This window comes from Staurois parvus, unplaced genomic scaffold (genome assembly GCF_062004578.1).
Source record: "Staurois parvus isolate SC_StPar_1 unplaced genomic scaffold, SC_StPar_1.0 ptg000147l, whole genome shotgun sequence".
NCBI lineage: Eukaryota > Metazoa > Chordata > Amphibia > Anura > Ranidae > Staurois > Staurois parvus.
Genome location: NW_028317943.1, coordinates 24504082 through 24523290, shown reverse-complemented (window position 1 = coordinate 24523290; position 19209 = coordinate 24504082). Strand labels below are relative to the sequence as shown.

The 19209-nt window shown below is 38.8% G+C and overlaps 1 protein-coding gene across 2 annotated transcripts in view; it reads left to right on the top strand.

The window, feature by feature from the left end:
• XPOT (exportin for tRNA) overlaps positions 1 to 19209 on the top strand; it is a 74417-nt gene that overhangs the window by 24270 nt on the left and 30938 nt on the right. For both annotated transcript variants that reach the window (XM_089674144.1, XM_089674145.1), the window contains 6 exons: positions 5924 to 6108; positions 8105 to 8273; positions 11113 to 11349; positions 16664 to 16702; positions 17265 to 17327; positions 18676 to 18800. In XM_089674144.1, the coding sequence (XP_089530270.1) occupies positions 5924 to 6108; positions 8105 to 8273; positions 11113 to 11349; positions 16664 to 16702; positions 17265 to 17327; positions 18676 to 18800 (818 nt within the window). The remainder of the gene's footprint in view (positions 1 to 5923; positions 6109 to 8104; positions 8274 to 11112; positions 11350 to 16663; positions 16703 to 17264; positions 17328 to 18675; positions 18801 to 19209) is intronic.

Genomic DNA, 19209 nt, shown 5'->3' with positions numbered 1-19209 from the left:
ACCTTAATTAATTTTCTATATTAAAATAGTATTAGTCCCCAAACCAAAAATATAATGTAGCTAACCAATTAGATGTGGTGGCTGCATTCGTTTTTTGTTAGGCTGTTTCCCCCTGGTGATCTGGCCAGTAACACAAATCCTGTATTAGAGTGCCCCCACTCTGGATGAAGGAGCACAGGGGGCACCTTTTAGACAGCAGCATTGTCAGTCTGTGAGGAGGGGAGTATTAGATGTACTAGCAGATTTAAAATACACTAACAAACTGCAGCCAATCTCACGCTAACACTGTATAACCAGTTAGAAATAACATTTGTTTGTCTTTTGAGATAAAGGTTTTACATGAATAAACAAAAGCTGATCATTGTATGCACCCCTGTCGGAGATAAATGGTTTGTCTTATCCCTTTAACTGCTACACCTGTAGGAAAGTTTGTTCTTTTGAAAAACTACAGACTTACTGGCCAGATTAAAATAAGGGGAAGAGAGCCTTTAAAAGAAAAACAAATTCAACCACCATATGTAAGAATTGTTAAGCTGCAATATAATAAAGGTTTGTTTTGGAGTTTATTACCACTTTAGGGTTAAAAAAAAGTAAATCTCCCCCCTTCCCTCAGCCCCACTTGTATTTACCTGAGCCCAATCTCACTTCAGTGCTGTGCATAAGAACAGCGGCTCTCTCCCTCATAGGCTCAGAGACAGCAGTGGAAGCCATTGGCTCTCGCTGCTGTCAATCAGACAGGAGGGAGCAGGGAGTGGGGCCAAGTCACACTGTGTGTCTATGGTCACACAGAGTTGGCTTGGTTGGGAGTGAGCCTGCGAGAATTCTCCCATAGCAAGCAGCTTGCTAGAGTGGACACTTAGTGCGCATGAAAAATATAACAATAATTCTGCGCTAAATGTCTTAGAGAAAATAAAGCAGCTGACGTAAAATTGTTGGTAACAAAAGTAAAATAAAACTATGCAAAATGTAGCACATAATCTCTCATAATTTACATAAATAATACAAATAAAAGAATATTAAAACAAAAAAGTCCTTAAGGTAGTGGTAGTCTATCAACTATCACGTTGGGAAAAGGGTGATGAGTTGTCACAAAGAAAAGATCCTCCATCAACACCTTACACAGCCTCTTACCAGAGGGCAAGACCACAGGTCATGCGGTCTTACACAGCATTTATGATCAATCACATGGAAGAGTAGGACCAAAATACTTCTCCACCTGAAGGCACCTCCACAGCTCACACCACAAAGGTTGTACTTCAAAATTGTGGTTTTGCAAACATAAGAGAAAATATGGAACCATAGGTCTTCTCCACCAAAAGATAACTCCTCAGTCAATAACGGAAAGGTTATACTTAACTAGACCAACTCAGGATGTTGGGGTGCATGTAAAAGAGAAACATAGGCTCCTCATGGCTTAGTATTAGGAAAAAGCAATGTTTAATAGAAGAAATACGCTTACAAAGCAACAGTAATAAAAGCATATGGGTTTGCTTATTGTTTGCACCGACAAAATGGCTGCGGTACATGGCATGATGACATCAGAGGATGTAGCTCCTTCTACGCGTTTCGTCATACATGGCATCAGGGGCGTGGCCTACAACATCCATCACGCCTTAAATAGTGCCAGAGAGGAAATGAACCACTCCCAGCTGCGTTCCATGGACCGGAACTGCAAGCTGAGGTTACCAGACCAGGAAGCGACCATAGCCGCCCAGAAAGATAGCACAGCTTGAGCTCCAATTACAGAGCCAGGAGAACAACAGTGGCAAAATGGCAAAAAAAACAACAAATTAACATCGTCATGACTCAAATCATAGCAATGACACAGATTATCTTGAATTGCATAAACCAGCAAATTAAAACTTAAGTTCAAAAGCAGGGTCAAAAAATGACACCGTCAAAGAACAAATAACTAATTATAAACCTTTTATTAATATTATTTATATAAAAAAAAACTATATAAAAAATATTGTGTGGCTCTGTAATAAAAATGTGTATATATGTGTGTGTGTGTGTATGTGTGTATATATATATATGTGTGTGTGTATATGTATGTGTATGTATGTATGTATGTATGTATGTATGTATGTATATATATATATATATATATACCAGATTATATAACTAATAACGGTTGGAAACCATAGCATATCTAAGCATTACGAGCTACATCATGATAAAAACCCTAATGGCACACTTTTTGTAGGCATTGACAAGTTTATTCCCAATTGGGGTGGCAGTTCTACTAGGAGGGAGATCTCTAGATTGGAGACCTGATGGATCTATCTGTTAAAATCTTATACCCCTTTTGGTCTAAATATTGAATAAGACGTTGATGCATTTATTAATAGCTAATTTTTTTACATTCAATTAGTGAACCCTGTATACTTTTATTTAAATTTTTCTATTTTGGATTTTAATATTTGTTCATATATATTTTAGTTTTTTCAAACTAAAAATAGGGTGAGTGAGCGCAAATCTCAAAATAGCAGCTAGCACACAAGGCAATCCTCAACACCAAAAAGAAAATATAATAAAATGGTATGCAGCACTAAATAATAAAACAAACATCCATATAACCAAAGTGACAGTAAATGGATAAGATGGTAAAAACCATCAATCAAACTTTAAATAGTTCCATAAAGGTAAAGATGAAAGATCAACAATGCCACAGTGGAGATGAATATATTAAAATCCAATCAGGCTTGTGGACGGATCCGGTAAATTAATGCGCTTACCACAAAGACATATAAACTGAGCGTTGTATGTATAATTATGGACATCAGGGCCTGGTCAGCAAATAGGACTGCATCCGGTCACCACGTAAGACCCCCAGGAATGGTGGGAAACACTCTCCAAGGTCATCTCAGGTTTCGCCGGCAGGTCCAACGAAGTCCTCTCCCAATAACACTCCTCTGGATCGCTCCACCTTGATGGGGCTCGTAAATAACGAGCCAGAGTAAAATGGCAATAATGGTGAAGTATGTCTTTATTGGGTAAACAGCAAAATGGTATATAAAGGAACTCACAAATAGAAGACAATGCCCAGGTCAAACAGAGAAGTTCCCTGGTGATCAGTGGCTCCCTGGTGATCTAATGGCGTCTTTTGAGTTTGTGATGTCCTGTGTGCATGAGATCCTAAAACCACCACTGAATTAGAAAACACCAATGTCTATCAGGCGTGCAAAAGACGCCATTAGATCACCAGGGAGCCACTGATCACCAGGGAACTTCTCTGTTTGACCTGGGCATTGTCTTCTATTTGTGAGTTCCTTTATATACCATTTTGCTGTTTACCCAATAAAGACATACTTCACCATTATTGCCATTTTGCTCTGGCTCGTTATTTACGAGCCCCATCAAGGTGGAGCGATCCAGAGGAGTGTTATTGGGAGAGGACTTCGTTGGACCTGCCGGCGAAACCTGAGATGACCTTGGAGAGTGTTTCCCACCATTCCTGGGGGTCTTACGTGGTGACCGGATGCAGTCCTATTTGCTGACCAGGCCCTGATGTCCATAATTATACATACAACGCTCAGTTTATATGTCTTTGTGGTAAGCGCATTAATTTACCGGATCCGTCCACAAGCCTGATTGGATTTTAATATATTCATCTCCACTGTGGCATTGTTGATCTTTCATCTTTACCTTTATGGAACTATTTAAAGTTTGATTGATTGTTTTTACCGTCTTATCCATTTACTGTCACTTTGGTTATATGGATGTTTGTTTTATTATTTAGCGCTGCATACCATTTTATTATATTTTAGTTTTTTGTTCCAGTTCTTTTCATTTAGTATCTTTATATTTTGTTTTTTTGTTTTTCATATATGCATATTGTTTTCCGACCACAAGATGCCGCTGCATTAATGTGGTTTCCTACAGTTATTATATGATCTGTTGATTATGTATGTATATGTATGTATGTATATGTGTGTGTGTGTGTGTGTGTGTGTATGTGTATATATATATATATATATATATATATATAATGTTAATTACAGAGCCACATAATATATATATTTTTTTCATATCAAATTTTTTTGAATATCATTTATAATTTGTTCTTTGATGGTGTCATTTTTTATTTTTTTATTTTTTTTGACCCTGCTTTTGAATTTCATTTTCTTTTTCTGGTTTATGCAACGCAAGCTGCAATTCATGATAATATATATAATTGCTAATATTTGTCATGACGATGTTAATTTGTTGTTTTTTGCCGTTTTGCCTCTGTTGTCCTCCTGGCTTTGTAATTGGAGCTCAAGCTGTACTATCTTTCTGGGCGGCTATGGTCGCTTCCTGGTCTGGTAACTTCAGCTTGCAGTTCCGGTCCATGGAACGCAACTGGGAGTGGATCATTACTCTCTTGCACTATATAAGGCACGATGGACGTCGTAGGCCACGCCCCTGATGACATTTATGACAAAACACGTAGGGTGGAGCTACATCCTCTGACATCACGCCACGTACCGTGGCCATTTTGTCAGTGGAAACAATAAGCAAACCCACATGCTTTTATTACTGTTTGTAAGCGTATTTCTTCTATTAAACATTGCTTTTTCCTAATACTAAGCCATGAGGAGCCTTTGTTTCTTTTACATGCACCCTAACATCCTGAGTTGGTCTAGTTAAGTATAACCTTTCCGTTTATTGACTGAGGAGTTATCTTTTGGTGGAGAAGCTCTATGGTTCCATATTTTCTCTTGTTTGTAAAACCACAATTTTGAAGTATAACCCTTGTGGTGTGAGCTGTGCCGTTGCCTTCAGGTGGAGAAGTTTTTTGGTCCTACCCTTCCATGTGATCGATCATAAATGCTGTGTAAGACCACATGACCTGTGGTCTTGCCCTCTGGTAAGAGGCTGTGTATGGTGTTGGTGGAGGATCTTTTCTCTTTGTGACAACTCATCACTCTTTTCCTTATGTGATATTTGAAAGACTTTGCCACTACCATAAGTTTTTCTTTTAATATTTTTCTTTTATTTGCATTATTTATCTCAATTATGAGAGATTATGCGCTACATTTTGTATAGTTTTTTTACTTCGTGCACATGCATACCTGGTGAGGGACCTGAGAAGATGATGACCGGGGCTGCTCTGTGAAAAACCATTGCACAGTGCAAGAAAGTATAACATGTTTGTTAAAAAAAAAAAAATATATACAGTTATTTTAACAAGACTGTTTCCTAAGAAAGCTGGTGCAGACATAAAGTGCAGTCATGTACAGGAGCCTGCACATATCTGCAGCAGCCTCATGAAGTCAGCCAAATGCCAGGCAGATGAAATTGGTAAAGATTGTGCACTTCCTCTTAATATCAAATCTTGCCTGCCTGCCTGTAGCCAGTGAGGCAGCCTAGCATAGTGATGGGCCAGTAGAATTGTGAGGGTGTGGGACAAAGAATTTCTTTGCTATAAGCAAGCATTTAACTGAATTAAATCGATTCATTCAGGTTTTTTTGTTGTGATTAGCTGTGATTGGCCACGGCTATTCGCATGACACAGATGAGCTGTGATTGGCCCAGCCTGTGCTTGTGATCGCTGTGACCATCCACAGCTAGACACACTTGTATACAATGGATGACATGAAAGGAAGCCATCCATTGTATACAACTGTCATGTGACCACAGCAGGTCACATGGCACTGGCAACGGGGCCGGTACACAGATCTGTCATCGGCCGTGTCCGAGGCACACGGCCAGTGACAGATCTCACTACAGTGGACATGCGCAATGCGCGTTCCGGGAAGGACGCCGTATGGCGTCCTCCCGGTGGGACGAGTGTTCTCCCGGCCGCCATTTAGCTATAGGCCGGTCGGCAACTGGTTAAAAAAAAAATAGTTGAATATAGAGAACATACAGCCAATAAATCATAGGTAGAACATATGATTAACTCTTCTCCAAATGATCACACCTGTTTACTTTCTAGGAAGCACGTAGGAATACATTATTGAAGGACACCATGCGGGAGCAGTGTATTCCAAACCTGGTGGAATCATGGTACCAAATATTACAGACTTATCAGCACACAAACTCAGAACTGACATGCCAGTGCCTTGAAGTTATTGGAGCCTATGTCTCATGGATAGATCTGACATTGATTGCAAATGACAGGTATGCATATATTTGTGTGTGTATATAATAATTTTTAAAAATGCTTGTGAAATATTGTATCAAATACTCAAAGCAGAAACCAATCGTTAAAATGGCTAGCAGTGATTGCACGGCAAATGAGAGAACATATTGACAGTTGATAGGAATTACCATTTTTACCCTTGCCCCACGTGGCAGCATTTTTTTTTTGTACAATCTGTAATGGCGAAGTAAAAAGGCACGGCTAGTAGATAGTTGTGATGTTTTCCTCACTGACATTCTAACAGCATTTCTAGTATGCCATAGAGATTCTCTCCTTTTTGACCACCAAAATATGTGTTAATGGTTGGAGTAAACTACTGATGTATGAAATTAGAAGTGATACTGACAGTGGAAGGGTGCAAGACCCAGCACACTCAAACATCTGCCTTGCTGTGTGCTTTTGTTGTTAATATACTGAGAGGGAAATGTGGAAGAAATCCACCAAAGTTTTAATTTACCAAGATTTTCCTGTATTATAGTGCTCTGAATATTATATAGTTATTTTAGGTAAAAACTGCAGGTAAACACAAAGACCATATTAACTGCTTCCCGTTCGCCCTATAGCAGAAATATTGCTACAGGGTGGCACGGGTACAAAAAAATCACATATATACGTGATTTTGCAGTTCCGGGTAGGGGGAGCCCGCACCGCCATGTGCGGCCGTGGTTGTCAGTCACTGGGCCCCGATCGGTAATTACTCGCTGGCACCCGGTGATTTCCGACAATCACCGATGGGGAGGAGGACTGTTTTGTTTACTAACAGTCTCCTCCCTGTCATCTCAGGCACACTGCCCTGGATGGTTGTGCACAGCCATCGAGAGCAGTGTGATTACAGTGAAACACACAGACACCGCCCCCCTTGTAAAACACTCCCAGCATCAGGATAGAAAGAGGTAAACAAAACAGTTTTTTCTTTTCAGCTCCTGCACACTGCTTTGCATGGAGCACTCCGTTAACCCCTTCGTGCCCAGTGCCATTAGTACAGTGTCAGTGCTTTTTTTTTTTTTTTTTTGTTAGCACTGATCACTGTATTGTCACTGGAGATGTCAGTAACACCAAGTCCATTCCCTCCCCAGTGTCAGAATGTCCACTGCAGTCCCGCTATATGTCACTGACCGCCGCCATTACTAGTAAAAATGAAAAATAAAAAAAAATTAAAAATCCCAGTATATATACCGTCATTTGTAAACACTATAACTTTCACGTAAACCAATTAATTTACACGTATTGGGATTTTTTTTTTGGCCTAAATTTGACTATTTTTTAAAACAATTTTTACTGGACATGTTTAATAGCAAAAAGTCAAAAATATTGCTTGTTCTCAAAATTGTTGGGCTTTTTTTATAGCGAAAAAAATAAAAACGCACAGGCGATCAAATACCGCTGAAAGAAAGCTCAATTTGTGGGGGAAAAAAAGGACGTAAATTTCATTTGGGTGCAGCGTTGCACTTACGGGCAATTGACAGTTAAAGTAATGCAGCGCCATAACGCAAAAAATGGCCTGGTCAGGAAGGGGGGTAAATCCTCAGGAGGGCAAGTGGTTAATATCACAGTGCAAAGGGCAACACGTGTATTAATAGTACTGTGCAAAGGGCAATGGAATGTTGTATTCTTGTAATACTTTGGTGTGATTACCAAAATCTAGGTGCCTGATTTTTTACTTTATTTTTTTTTGGCCATGGTTAAATATTTCTTAATTTACAATGTAGAAGTACTGCAAATGTTTTAGTTAAAAAAGAAGTAATATATTTATCAAAAATTACTGGAAGTACATTATTAGAATATGCATTTTAAAAGGCCTAAGTAATCATATAAAAGCATACAAAGAAACAACGAAGTGCATGATAATCAATAGACCTGCATGCTTTTATTTCTGTATATGTAGTTTTTTCCTCATTTATTATTTTGCATGCTTTACTTCACTTTTGTGTTTTAAATTGATTACTATTGCCTCCTTTTGTGCTAATCTCTCAGATTTATTAACATGCTGCTTGGTCACATGTCAGTGGAAGTTCTCCGTGAGGAAGCATGTGACTGTTTGTATGAAATTGTAAATAAGGGAATGGATCCTGTTGATAAAACCAAACTAGTGGAATCTTTGTGTCAAGTATTACAGTCTGCAGGATTCTTCAGCATTGAACAGGTTTGTGACACTGGTGATTGAGCTCCATGCCAGGATATGTTGTATTTGGTTAAATTTAAATTTTGTTACTTTTAGTCTGTGTTAAATGCAACTTAAAAACCTGCTTAACACTATATAGGAGTAAAATGCTAGAAACCAGACTTAAGTTTAACCTCCAGATAACTGATCTGCTCTCAGTGCTGTATAAAGTGTATATATCATTTGTTACATAGAGTATATAGTCCTTCACAGGGCTTGAATACAGGGCTTTCCCTGATTTGCTGAGGTGGGGAGGCAAGCTGGCAACATCATTATCTCTACCTTCATCTTAGATTAACCTTGTATTCATTAATAAGCTGTTTTGGTGTCTTTCTGCTCCCTCTCCCCTCTGCCCCACGTAATTTACACCGTTTGACCACCACAGAGTAGTCACTGCTGGGTGGCCATAAAAAAACTTCCTGCAGTGACTTTTCAGTGTTTCCTGCTTTCTCCATCCACCAACTACACAGTGCAGAGCAAAGCAAGTGAATGAACATAACGTGGTCAGTGTAGCTTTTTTAATCTATTTTAAATGTGGTTGATTATGATTCAGATTTAGAATATTTTAATGCCCTGTTAGTAAATCTACATGTTTATTAGTGGCTGTGTTTAATAACACTTTAAGGAACCCTGCAGAGAAATTTAGTTGATGCTGCCATTACTGAGAAGTTTCTGACAGTCACACTTATACTGTATTGCCAAAAGTATTGGGACATCCCTCCAAATCATTGGTTTCATGTGTTCCAATCACCTCCATGGCTACAGGTGTATAAAATCAAGCACCTAGGCATGCAGACTGCTTCTACAAACATTTGGGAAAGAATGTATTGCTCTCAAGAGCTCAGTGAATTTCAAGTGTGTTACTGTGATAGGTTGCCACCTGTACAATAAGTCCATCTGTGAAATTTCCTTGCTACTAAATATTCCACAGTCAACTGATAGTGCTGTTATAACAAAGTGGAAGCAACTGGGACCAGCAACTCAGCCAGGACGTGGTAGACCGCGTAAAATGACAGAGTGGGGTCAGTGCATTCTGAAGCGCACAGTGTCTCCAACTGTCTGCAGAGTCAATAGTTAAAGACCTCCAAACTTCATGTGGCCTTCAGGTTAGCACAACAACAGTGTGTAGAGAGCTTCATGGAATGGGTTTCCATGGCTGAGCAGCTGCATCCAAGCCTTACATCACCAAGTTCAGAATGTGTTGACCCTGCTCAGTCATTTTACGTGGCCTCCCACTTCGTGGCTGAGTTGCTGCTCCCAGTTGCTTTGACTTTGTTGTAATAGCACAGTTGACTGTGGAAGCGATGACATTTTACGGATGGACTTATTGAACTGTTAGCAACCTATCTCGGTACCACGCTTGAATCCACTGAGCTCTTGAGAGAGACTCATCCTTTCACAAATGTTTGTAGAAGAAGTCTACATGCCTAGGTGCTTGATTTTATACACCTGTGGCAATGGAGGTGATGGGAACACCTTAATCCAATGATTTGGGGGGGGGGCCCAATACTTTTGGCAATATAGTGTATTTAAAGCCAGCCATACACTGGTTGAATTCCAAAAGAATTTTCTTTAAAAAATCTTTTCTAAGAATTTTCGTTCGAATTTTGCACCATTAGTGGGTCACAGAAACGGACGATTTTTGTGTGACCATCAAATCTGAGTGATCGGGCATTTTGGAAATTTTTTGAAAAACAAACTAATTTTGAATCAATGATGGGAGAATCATGCGGGAAATATAAACGAAAAAGAAATGAACACGAGCTGTGACCTGGAATGAAAAGAAATTTCTTGGCCATGAAAATTCTTTTCTGTAGCAACAAGAGGTGAAATTTGAAGGCTTGGTTGTTTGAATTTCGAAATCAATGGTGGCACCATTGCATTACAAAATGCACAAAATTTCTGAATTTTCTAAAGAAAATTTGTTCGGAATTCGACCCATATATGGCCCGCATTAGGCCATCTAAACCCAAAGACAAAACTTAATTTCCATTTATCAGACCAAGGACATGTTCAGCAAGTACAAAAAATAACTGTTGATCTTGCCACTTCCTGTGAGCTGAACTGAAAGCAAAAAAAATGTATCCATCTTCTATGAACTACAAACCCCACACCCCCATGTAATAGAGATGTAGTGAAGTGAGTGAATATAGCCGCCCAAGGATATGAAGAGCGTTTTTTTTTTGTTTGTTTTTTTTGCAGTAGTCTAGAAAAAAAAACAAAAACAAATGCAGCCACCTTGTTTAACTGCAGCAACTTTAAGGATTGGTAAGCTGCAATTTATAAATGGTTTTTGAGTTAGGTATGCTATAAGACAATGAAGGTACAGGAAGTAGTACAGGCTAGGTGCCCATTTTACTTCATCAAAAAAAAAACCCAGTGGTATAGCTGTAGAGAATGTCAGTTCCCATCTTATCTTTGACACTTGCAGTGTCAGGTCCCACACACTTACACTAATAAATGTGCTGAGCTATACATTTCCAAGTTTAGGTCGGATAGACTAATTTTTGTGTTTTTGTTTTTTTTGTTTGTTTTTTTTTTAGGAAGCACTGAAGTGTCACTTTTTTTTGACCTGATAGTCATGTTATTTGTTTAGAGACATTTCCTTCTGCAGGCTTTTACACATTATATAATGTCTGCAATCCTGTCAGACAAGAGGAGGTGAAAAAAGTGCATGTCTTTAAAGATTAGAATGTTTCTGTTGACTTTCATACAGAGATGAAGAAATCATCAGTTCAGTGCTGAATTTGTAAGCATCACCTCTTCCGACTTACTGTTTTCACTTCTGGTTCTCCCATGAATCTAATTTGATTTGAATCAGGAAGAAGATGTGGATTTCCTGGCCAGGTTTTCAAAGCTAGTGAATGGAATGGGACAATCTCTGGTGATTAGCTGGACTAAGCTGGCAAAATCTGGTGATCTGAAGAATGCACAAGACACACTGCAGTCTATTGAATCCAAAGTGCCTCTGATGTTGCAGTTGCTTATCCATGAAGATGATGACATCTCTTCCAACATTATTGGATTTTGTTATGAGTATTTACATATCTTAAAACAAGTAAGAACAAGATCATTTATTAGCTTTTACATTTTTTTTTCTTTTCTTCCTGATCATAAGAAATATTTTTCCAAATAGTCTTACAGGACAACGCAAGATGTGGGCATCTCCCTCAAAAGGAATTTCATCAAATACAAAAACTCTTTTAAATGGAAGTCCTGCTGAACTAGTCTGCTACTGTGTTTTATCTCTCTACAGGAGATGCATCACTTGGAACCTGGTGGAAGTAGTCTCAGCTTAAGATTTATTTTTTTTTCCTGTAGTCCACCATTCGCAACCCCTCCCCCTCCCCCACTCTTTGCCTCACCCTCCTTGAGTGAGACTCTTGGAAATTCTTCCCCAGGTACCTTTCTCTTTATGGGTGAGAAGATCTGAGCGCACTCCCCGGGGAATGCCTTGTGAGGTGCCTTGCTCCCCAATCTGGGCTGATGTGGTTCCCTTCTGTTAGCAGTAAGGGAATGTCCCTGCTGGGGATGCTCAAGACTGAGTTTACATGATCAGTGACGCCAGCCGCCAAGTGTAAATATTGTCACTGCCTTAAGTCTTGCAGCTCCTGGTTTCAGGACTGTCAAAGCACAGGGGAAAGTGGATGGGGCCTGTTTGTACCCCCTTCTTTGATCAACTTGAGTGCAGACAGCATCTCTGGGGCTGATTGAAACCTGCGGACCCAGCAAAATGCATGTAAACATGTAGCTGGTTTCTTGTCTGCCTGTTTATGTAGTCTATAGTTATTACATTTCTTCCCCCTCGCTTTTTTTGGGGGGTCCTGTCTGTGACCCTGAGTAATTTGTTTCAAGTGTCCTGGCAGGGTTGGCTGTATTTCACCCTCAGCAGGCACTGGTGTGTTTGGGGATTACTTTGAGGGTCAGGAACAGGGGACACCTTGTTCTGTTAAAATTCACCAAGTTGTTATGTGTTGGTTTTTAAACTAATTCTGTCTGTAGGGGGCACATAGTATGGATTCCATACTCTTCCAAGAAGGAAAACATCATACCTGCATCTTCTTTAGCCAATCATTATTCGTACTAAAATAGAATACTGTAGATCATCGTAATGTTCAATTAACATTTTAACCAGCGTTAAGATGGAGCCTAGAAAAATAGATACCTTTAATTTGTATCAGAATTCACATTCACAAGACCAAATGGTGGTTGTATATACAGTACTTCACCATTTGACCCCCTGGCCATTTCTAGCATTTCTCACGTACTTTTTTTTTTTTTTTGGCTATAAAATTACTTAGAAACCCCAAACATGTCACGGTTTAAAACTGCGCACACTATTGGAATAAAGAACAAACTACAGTGCATTAAATTATCCATAGGTGACCCTTTAAAAGTCTTTACAGGTTACTAGTTTAGAATTACACAGGTGGCCTGGTGCTAAAATTAATGATTGCACTTTGATGTTTGCTGTGGTGCAATCACTGTTTACATATGCATGCGGGACCAATTTGTGCATTTGCACAGAGGGGCAGGTCACTTTAATTTTTTTTTTAATATATACATTTATTTTTATTACACTGTACCATTATTTATTTTTTGACAACTTTATTGCTGTGACAAGGGATGAACAACATCCCTTGTGATAGCTTGGTCCGTGACAGGACTTCTTTATGGAGATATCTGGGGTCTGTGTGACCCCATATCGTTCCTTTGGCCTGCAAAGCAGCTGATCAAACCAAGATCAGTATGATTGGTTGCTTTACAAGTCAATAACAGTTTGTAAATAAACCAAAACCAGAAGTGACTAAATCCTTGTCAATTCTGGTTTTTGACATCCGAGTGGGAGGAATAATGGCATTTCCTCTCACTCTTCCTAGTGCACCCGATGCACATGGTCACATCGGTCCCAGGTTCCCCAGTGGGACGAAAGAGCTTGGGAAAGTGGAGTGGGGGAACCCTGTTTCACTGCCTGTAAAATTGATCACTTTTACATAAGTGAATCAACGGCTGAACAAGGCAGTACCGGGATCATGGCTGTAGCTGTAACCATGATGTTGGTGTAACCACCTCAAAACGAAGCTGTATATATATTCATGGTGGTATTGAGGAAGTTAAAGTGATTTTAAATCCCGCTAGTTCTTCCACATTTATATGATGGGGCACTCTAGCAGCCACTTTTTACAATAAAAAATGCTTTTTAAATTTATTGTTGGTATTAAATCCAAAAGCAAACATTTATTATATTGCAGCTTACCAATTCTTAGATGTCATGGCTGCATTCACTTTCTATTTTAGGCTTTATTTTTTCTAAATTCATCTGGTGATCTAGCCAAGTAAGTCTGCTTTTTAAAAGAAAAAGCTCTCCAGCAGAATGTATCGGTTACATAGATGAAACAAACCATTCAACACTGACCGGTGCTTACAGTGATTAGCTTTTATTTATTTATGTAAAAACCTTTATCCCAAAAAGGAAAACCTCTGCTGTAACTGCTTATAAAGTATTACCTTGAGTTCGACTTCAGTTTGTTAGTATATTTAAATCTGCTAGTACGTGTAACATTCCCCTCCTCCCAGGCTGACAATGTTGCTGTCCAAAGTTGTCCCCTGTGCTTATCTAGAGTCGGGGTACTGTAATACAGGAGATATTACTGGCCAGATCACCAGGTGAAAATATAGGGAGAAAAGTCTAAGAAAAGAAAACTGATGCAGCCACCACATCTAAGGATTGTTAAATGACAATATAAAATTTTTGGTTTTGGATTTAATACAACTTTAAATACTTTTTTTTTTTTCCTCTTTACAGTTGGGGACACATGTCGTTTTTGTTTTTTTTTAATGTATTTTGTTTTTTTTTATTTCCTTCCTTAGTCTCCCATGCAGCATGGCCTGGGCTGAGGGTGGGGCTAATCCAGACCAGATCACGTGTCCTGTGACATCTCCTTTTATTTTGCACAGCCTGGGGTGAGGGCCTGAATAAAGCTGAGTGGAGCGGTCAGTCAAGAATCTGCACCATTGGGCAGATCAGATCCTTGACTACCCATTCCAATCCACTTTATAAGCCTGGGGGGAAAAAAATCTAAGCACTTTCTGGAAAAATTGTAAAAAAAAAAAAAGTGTGAAATGTTATTTTACAAGTATAAATAGTATATCTATGACATGGTATTCAAACTATAACATGAAGTCCTTAATTAAATATTTCTGATACACTGTAAAGTCTTATATTATTGCAAGTTCTGTCAGCTGAGGACAAGCAAATCCTGGAATACAATTCAAGTAACACTATTCCTCTGAGTATGTTTTGGGGGGTTTTCTTTTTTTGCATTCTAGTCTCTTATCGAAAGTGAAGAGGTTACAAAAATTCTAGTATGACCGAATAAAAATTCGGAAGTAATGTAGTGCATTTGTATTGCATTTTCAGACGAAAACTGTACTGATTAAACGAAAATTGTACGTTCTGGTATTGTACGAGAAAGCAGTATTTTTCGTACGATTTTCTGATTGTGTGTACTAAGCTTAACAATCATGGTCATCCCTGTAGGAGAGCTCTGTAGGCTTTTGTCCCTCATTAATCTGGTAATTACGCGTTAATTCTCCAATGCTGTCCTGAAAAACAATATGGGAATTGAAGTCTTCCAGGACAGCAGCACCAAACTCTTCTCTCTACACAACTCATGTGACGACATGTTTCATGTTGAAAGTGATGTAACATTCTTTTGCTTCTTCTGTGATAAGACACCTAGCTAACGGGTGGGTACAGTCTGTAGAGTTATGATGGAATATAGTTTCCGGGAAAACCTTGCCTGGTGAGCACAAGCACGATCGAAATGGTCAACTGACCGAAAGAGACAAAGGACACTGCACAGAATTGTGACCCAGAATTAGAAAATAACTGCTGCAAAAGTGACTGCAGAGTTCAATCTTAGTCCCATGAAGACTAAGATTGAGCTCTGCAGTCACTTTTGCAGCAGTGGTTACGTGGGTAGCAGTGACGACAAAATGCTCTTTTCAGAAACTCACGAGGCTCACTGCTAAAGAGTGTAGGAATTATGTTGGCGTGTTTGTAACACATAAGTCAACCCATTCAATTGGAAAAAAATTTAAAAAAAAAAGGCAACCTGTCGCACACGATTGAATGGGGCCTTAATGCTAAACCCCAGCCTTACCTTCAGTCATTGACAGGCTGTTCTTCTGTGCTGAAATTGCTTGCTCTGATTTCACTGCTTTCTACAAGCTCCTCACTGTGTATATAAGAAGCTGCAGCAAGTCAGATCAAGCCTGCTTCATTACTTGGCTGGAGGATCTCCCATGATCCTCTCTTTCCTCCACACCCTGCCTGTCCTTGAATTTCAGTTCTTTCAATCATGGATGTGCAGCATCACATGTAGAAGTTACCTGGAGCAGTCTGCAGGCAATCTCAGCCTGTCTAGGAACACCCACTCTCCCAGACTGGCCCGTCTACCCATTAAGGCATTTTGATATTTGTGTAATTCCTTTTGATAACCCACCCAATGGATTTCATCAGAATTTGAGAGCTCTTTGGAGGAGCACTGAGAAAGGGTTGCTGTGATGTTTTCTGGAAACTATTATGGACAGCACCATGCCAACCCATCCCACAAGCCATAATCTATCTGCATTGCACAGAGTCCTAGTATTATCCTAGTGCTTCAAAAATGTAATCCTTGACTAAACAAAAATGATGTCCTTTTGGTCCCCTAACCTAACCTGAAAAAATGATTTTGACAGAAAAGTGGTTAAGGTGATTGTAAACCCTCACCTTGTAAAACAACCCATTCCGTTTAAAATAGAAAAAAAAAGCAAAACATTTGTATATAAAGTTATATACACACCCCTTTTTTTCCTTTTTTGTAGGTGATCACATTTCCTCTGTTCCCAGCTGCATAAGAGCTGGGAGGAGAAATAGCAGTACACTGGTCTTTCCAGTGAAAGGCTGTGCAGTGTGGAGAGGGTGTGCGGACAGGTCTGGTCATTGGAGGAGAGAAGACTGAGTTTCCAGCACAGATAGATAACTGACCACTGTGTGCTTTCCTGCCTAGCTTAGTCAGTTTTTATTAGGAAAGTAGAGGGACAGGAATACCAGGGATTTCACACAAAGGAAGCAATACAAAGAGAACAGGATACTTTGACATACAAGTACATGGTACAGCGGGCATATGAAATGTTAGGTTTACATATTTTTTAATTTTGATCTAGCAGCTGTTCAGTGGAAGAAACACCCTGTGTATGACTATCCATAATATACAGAATGGGTATTAGCAGTGCTCAAAAGTAGACCGTAAATGTGTATAATGTGAAGTGATTTTAAATTTTGCATTGGCCTTATTGTAATAATAAATACTTTGCTTTTGCAGTTGGTTATGCTCACTGATCAACAGAAAGCTAATGTAGAGGTGAGTGGTCCTCATGCCTTCAGGGAAATATTATATGATACAAAAGAGACTTTTCATGGTACCAATAATACATATAAATATTTAATAAAAACTTGATTTTTTTTTTTTTTTAATGTCCCAAACAAAAGAAGATTTTATACAAACGCCTCCATGCTCTTGCCATGTCAGTTATATAAAACCACCTAATAAACTCTTTATACATCTATAAACGTACAAGATGGGATGTACTTGAGTCTTAGGAGTTTCTTTAAACTTTGGAACAACTTCATCAGTAAAGCGGTGGTATTAAATTATACAATAAATGCATGAAGAGATTATATTTTCCATTGGAGTGAAACTTGAAGCACACTACTGTGCAGTATGGCCACTGTGCCAGAGTAAAAAAAAAAAATGCTATGGTGTGTTAGCAGCCTATTTATTAACGCAATGCATCATAGTTGGCAGGTGTGTAGCCAGCCTTAAACCTCATCTGCATGCCAGGGAAACTAGTTGTTCTCTAATTTTGATTACAGTCTGTCTTTGTTTTAAATGTATTGTCTAATGATTATTTTATCTCTTGTAGACCATAATGTTGGCAGTAATGAAGAAATTAACTTATGATGAAGAATATAACTTTGATAATGAGGCAAGTTTGATATTGTTGAAAATTAAGATTTTCGGATAATAAACAGAAGACTTCTAACCCTGTTTTTTCTAGTGCCTTTTTTTAATAGTATATATCTGTACCCTCATAAAACTGACATACTTTGCCTTACATCAGTGATTGCATACAGCATTTAGTGAACTATACTGTGTTGGGGTTTTTTTTTTTGTTGTTTTTTGGGGGTTTTTTTAGTTAAAAATAACTTTTTCTTACTATGCAACATGTGATTCATCAAATTGGATTGAAGCAAATTTATTGTTAGGTTATTTCATTATACGTGTCATTTTAACAAGATAGAGGAAATATTATGTTTTGTTGCCCAAATGGGATGAATTGGTCAATGTATTACTTGGTGTGCTTAGTCTAAAAATGTGCAGTAATTGATTTGCTATTAAAGTATTAAAACTTGTCCTGTAACTCCTCCATAAGTAACAAATCCTGCTTTAAGATTGTCACCTGCTGGTATTCTATACCTCCAGTACTCCATGCTATGGACCATGCTTTACCAGCAACATCCTGGAGATGTGCACATGAACTTGGGGGCTTGTTAAACATCAGGAAAAAAACACAAAGAAATCCCCTGCACTCAAAGAGTTGTGGGATAATATGAACAGTACAGGTCTTTAAGCGCCCATCGCCCGCACAGGGCTTGCTGCCGTCTAAGGGTCGGGGGGAATCCAAATGTAAATTGCCAGAACAATGGAAGAAAGGGTGTACCAGCATAGTGCATTACCTGAGAATAGACTTTCTATTAAAATGCCAAAATATATACTCAAACAATTGTGTCAAAAGCGTCATAATTTCCAAAGCGACCAGGTCAACGCCCAAACCTCGAGAAGACCCTCAGATGGCTGACGCACTTCAAGGTACAGTTCCCCCTCTTCCTCAGAGTCCTCGGAGCAGGGAGTAGTAAATGGGGACAGCTTCCAGAGCCAATCTAGACCATAAGTGCTTTTAGCTGCCCTCCGTTAACTGTGTTAAAGACGTGTTGAGGCAGTTTATAGGAGCAGAAAGAGAGGATTTTACAAGTGTAACAATATTTATGTATTGTCCAGTCAGCAGACTAGAGCAAGGAAGGCAATAAGGGAAGCTGCAAAACGTACATTGGTGAATATTGATAATCCTAGTATCTTATCATAATGGCCTCTGACAAACTAAATTTAAAATGGATATTTTATTATAACCTTTGTTTTGAACTCCATTCTATTAAATTTGGGTGTGGAAAACTTAGAAATTAGAAGCAGCATTATGCAGTGCAATTCAAAGGGAATAATTTATTCTGTCATCTGTTTGCTTGTACTAAAAGAAAAATCATGTTTTTCAAAAACAGGGTGAAGATGAAGCTATGTTTGTTGAATACAGAAAGCAGCTGAAATTGCTGTTGGACCGTCTTGCACAAGTGTCACCAGAACTACTGTTGGCCTCTGTTCGCAGAGTTTTCAATAGTACACTACAGTAAGTGACTTTTGCAATTCCCTCCTTTTGGCTCTAGTTCTAGCATAACCATAAAATGTTTTGTGCCTTATGTGTAAGCAGTTAAAAAAAAATTCTGAAGTCCTGATTGAATTTTTGAAGATGCTCTAGTGACCATAATTAAACACCATATAGCCATGTTGCTCTGTTGCTAAGAAGCTACTGCTAACTAGTGAGAAAATAAGTAATCATAAAGAGACAGTGCAATTTTCTGTTACCTTATTTATACTTTTATGCATGTTATCTGTGTCATGTAAATGCTAGATTCTATTAAAGCTGTTAACATTCCAATGTGCCTAGAAATACTACTGGTACTTCAAATGTTTCCTTGGGAGTTCAATGAAAGAACGTCTGCTTAGTGTTCACATATTCTACTGGCTCCTAGATTTAA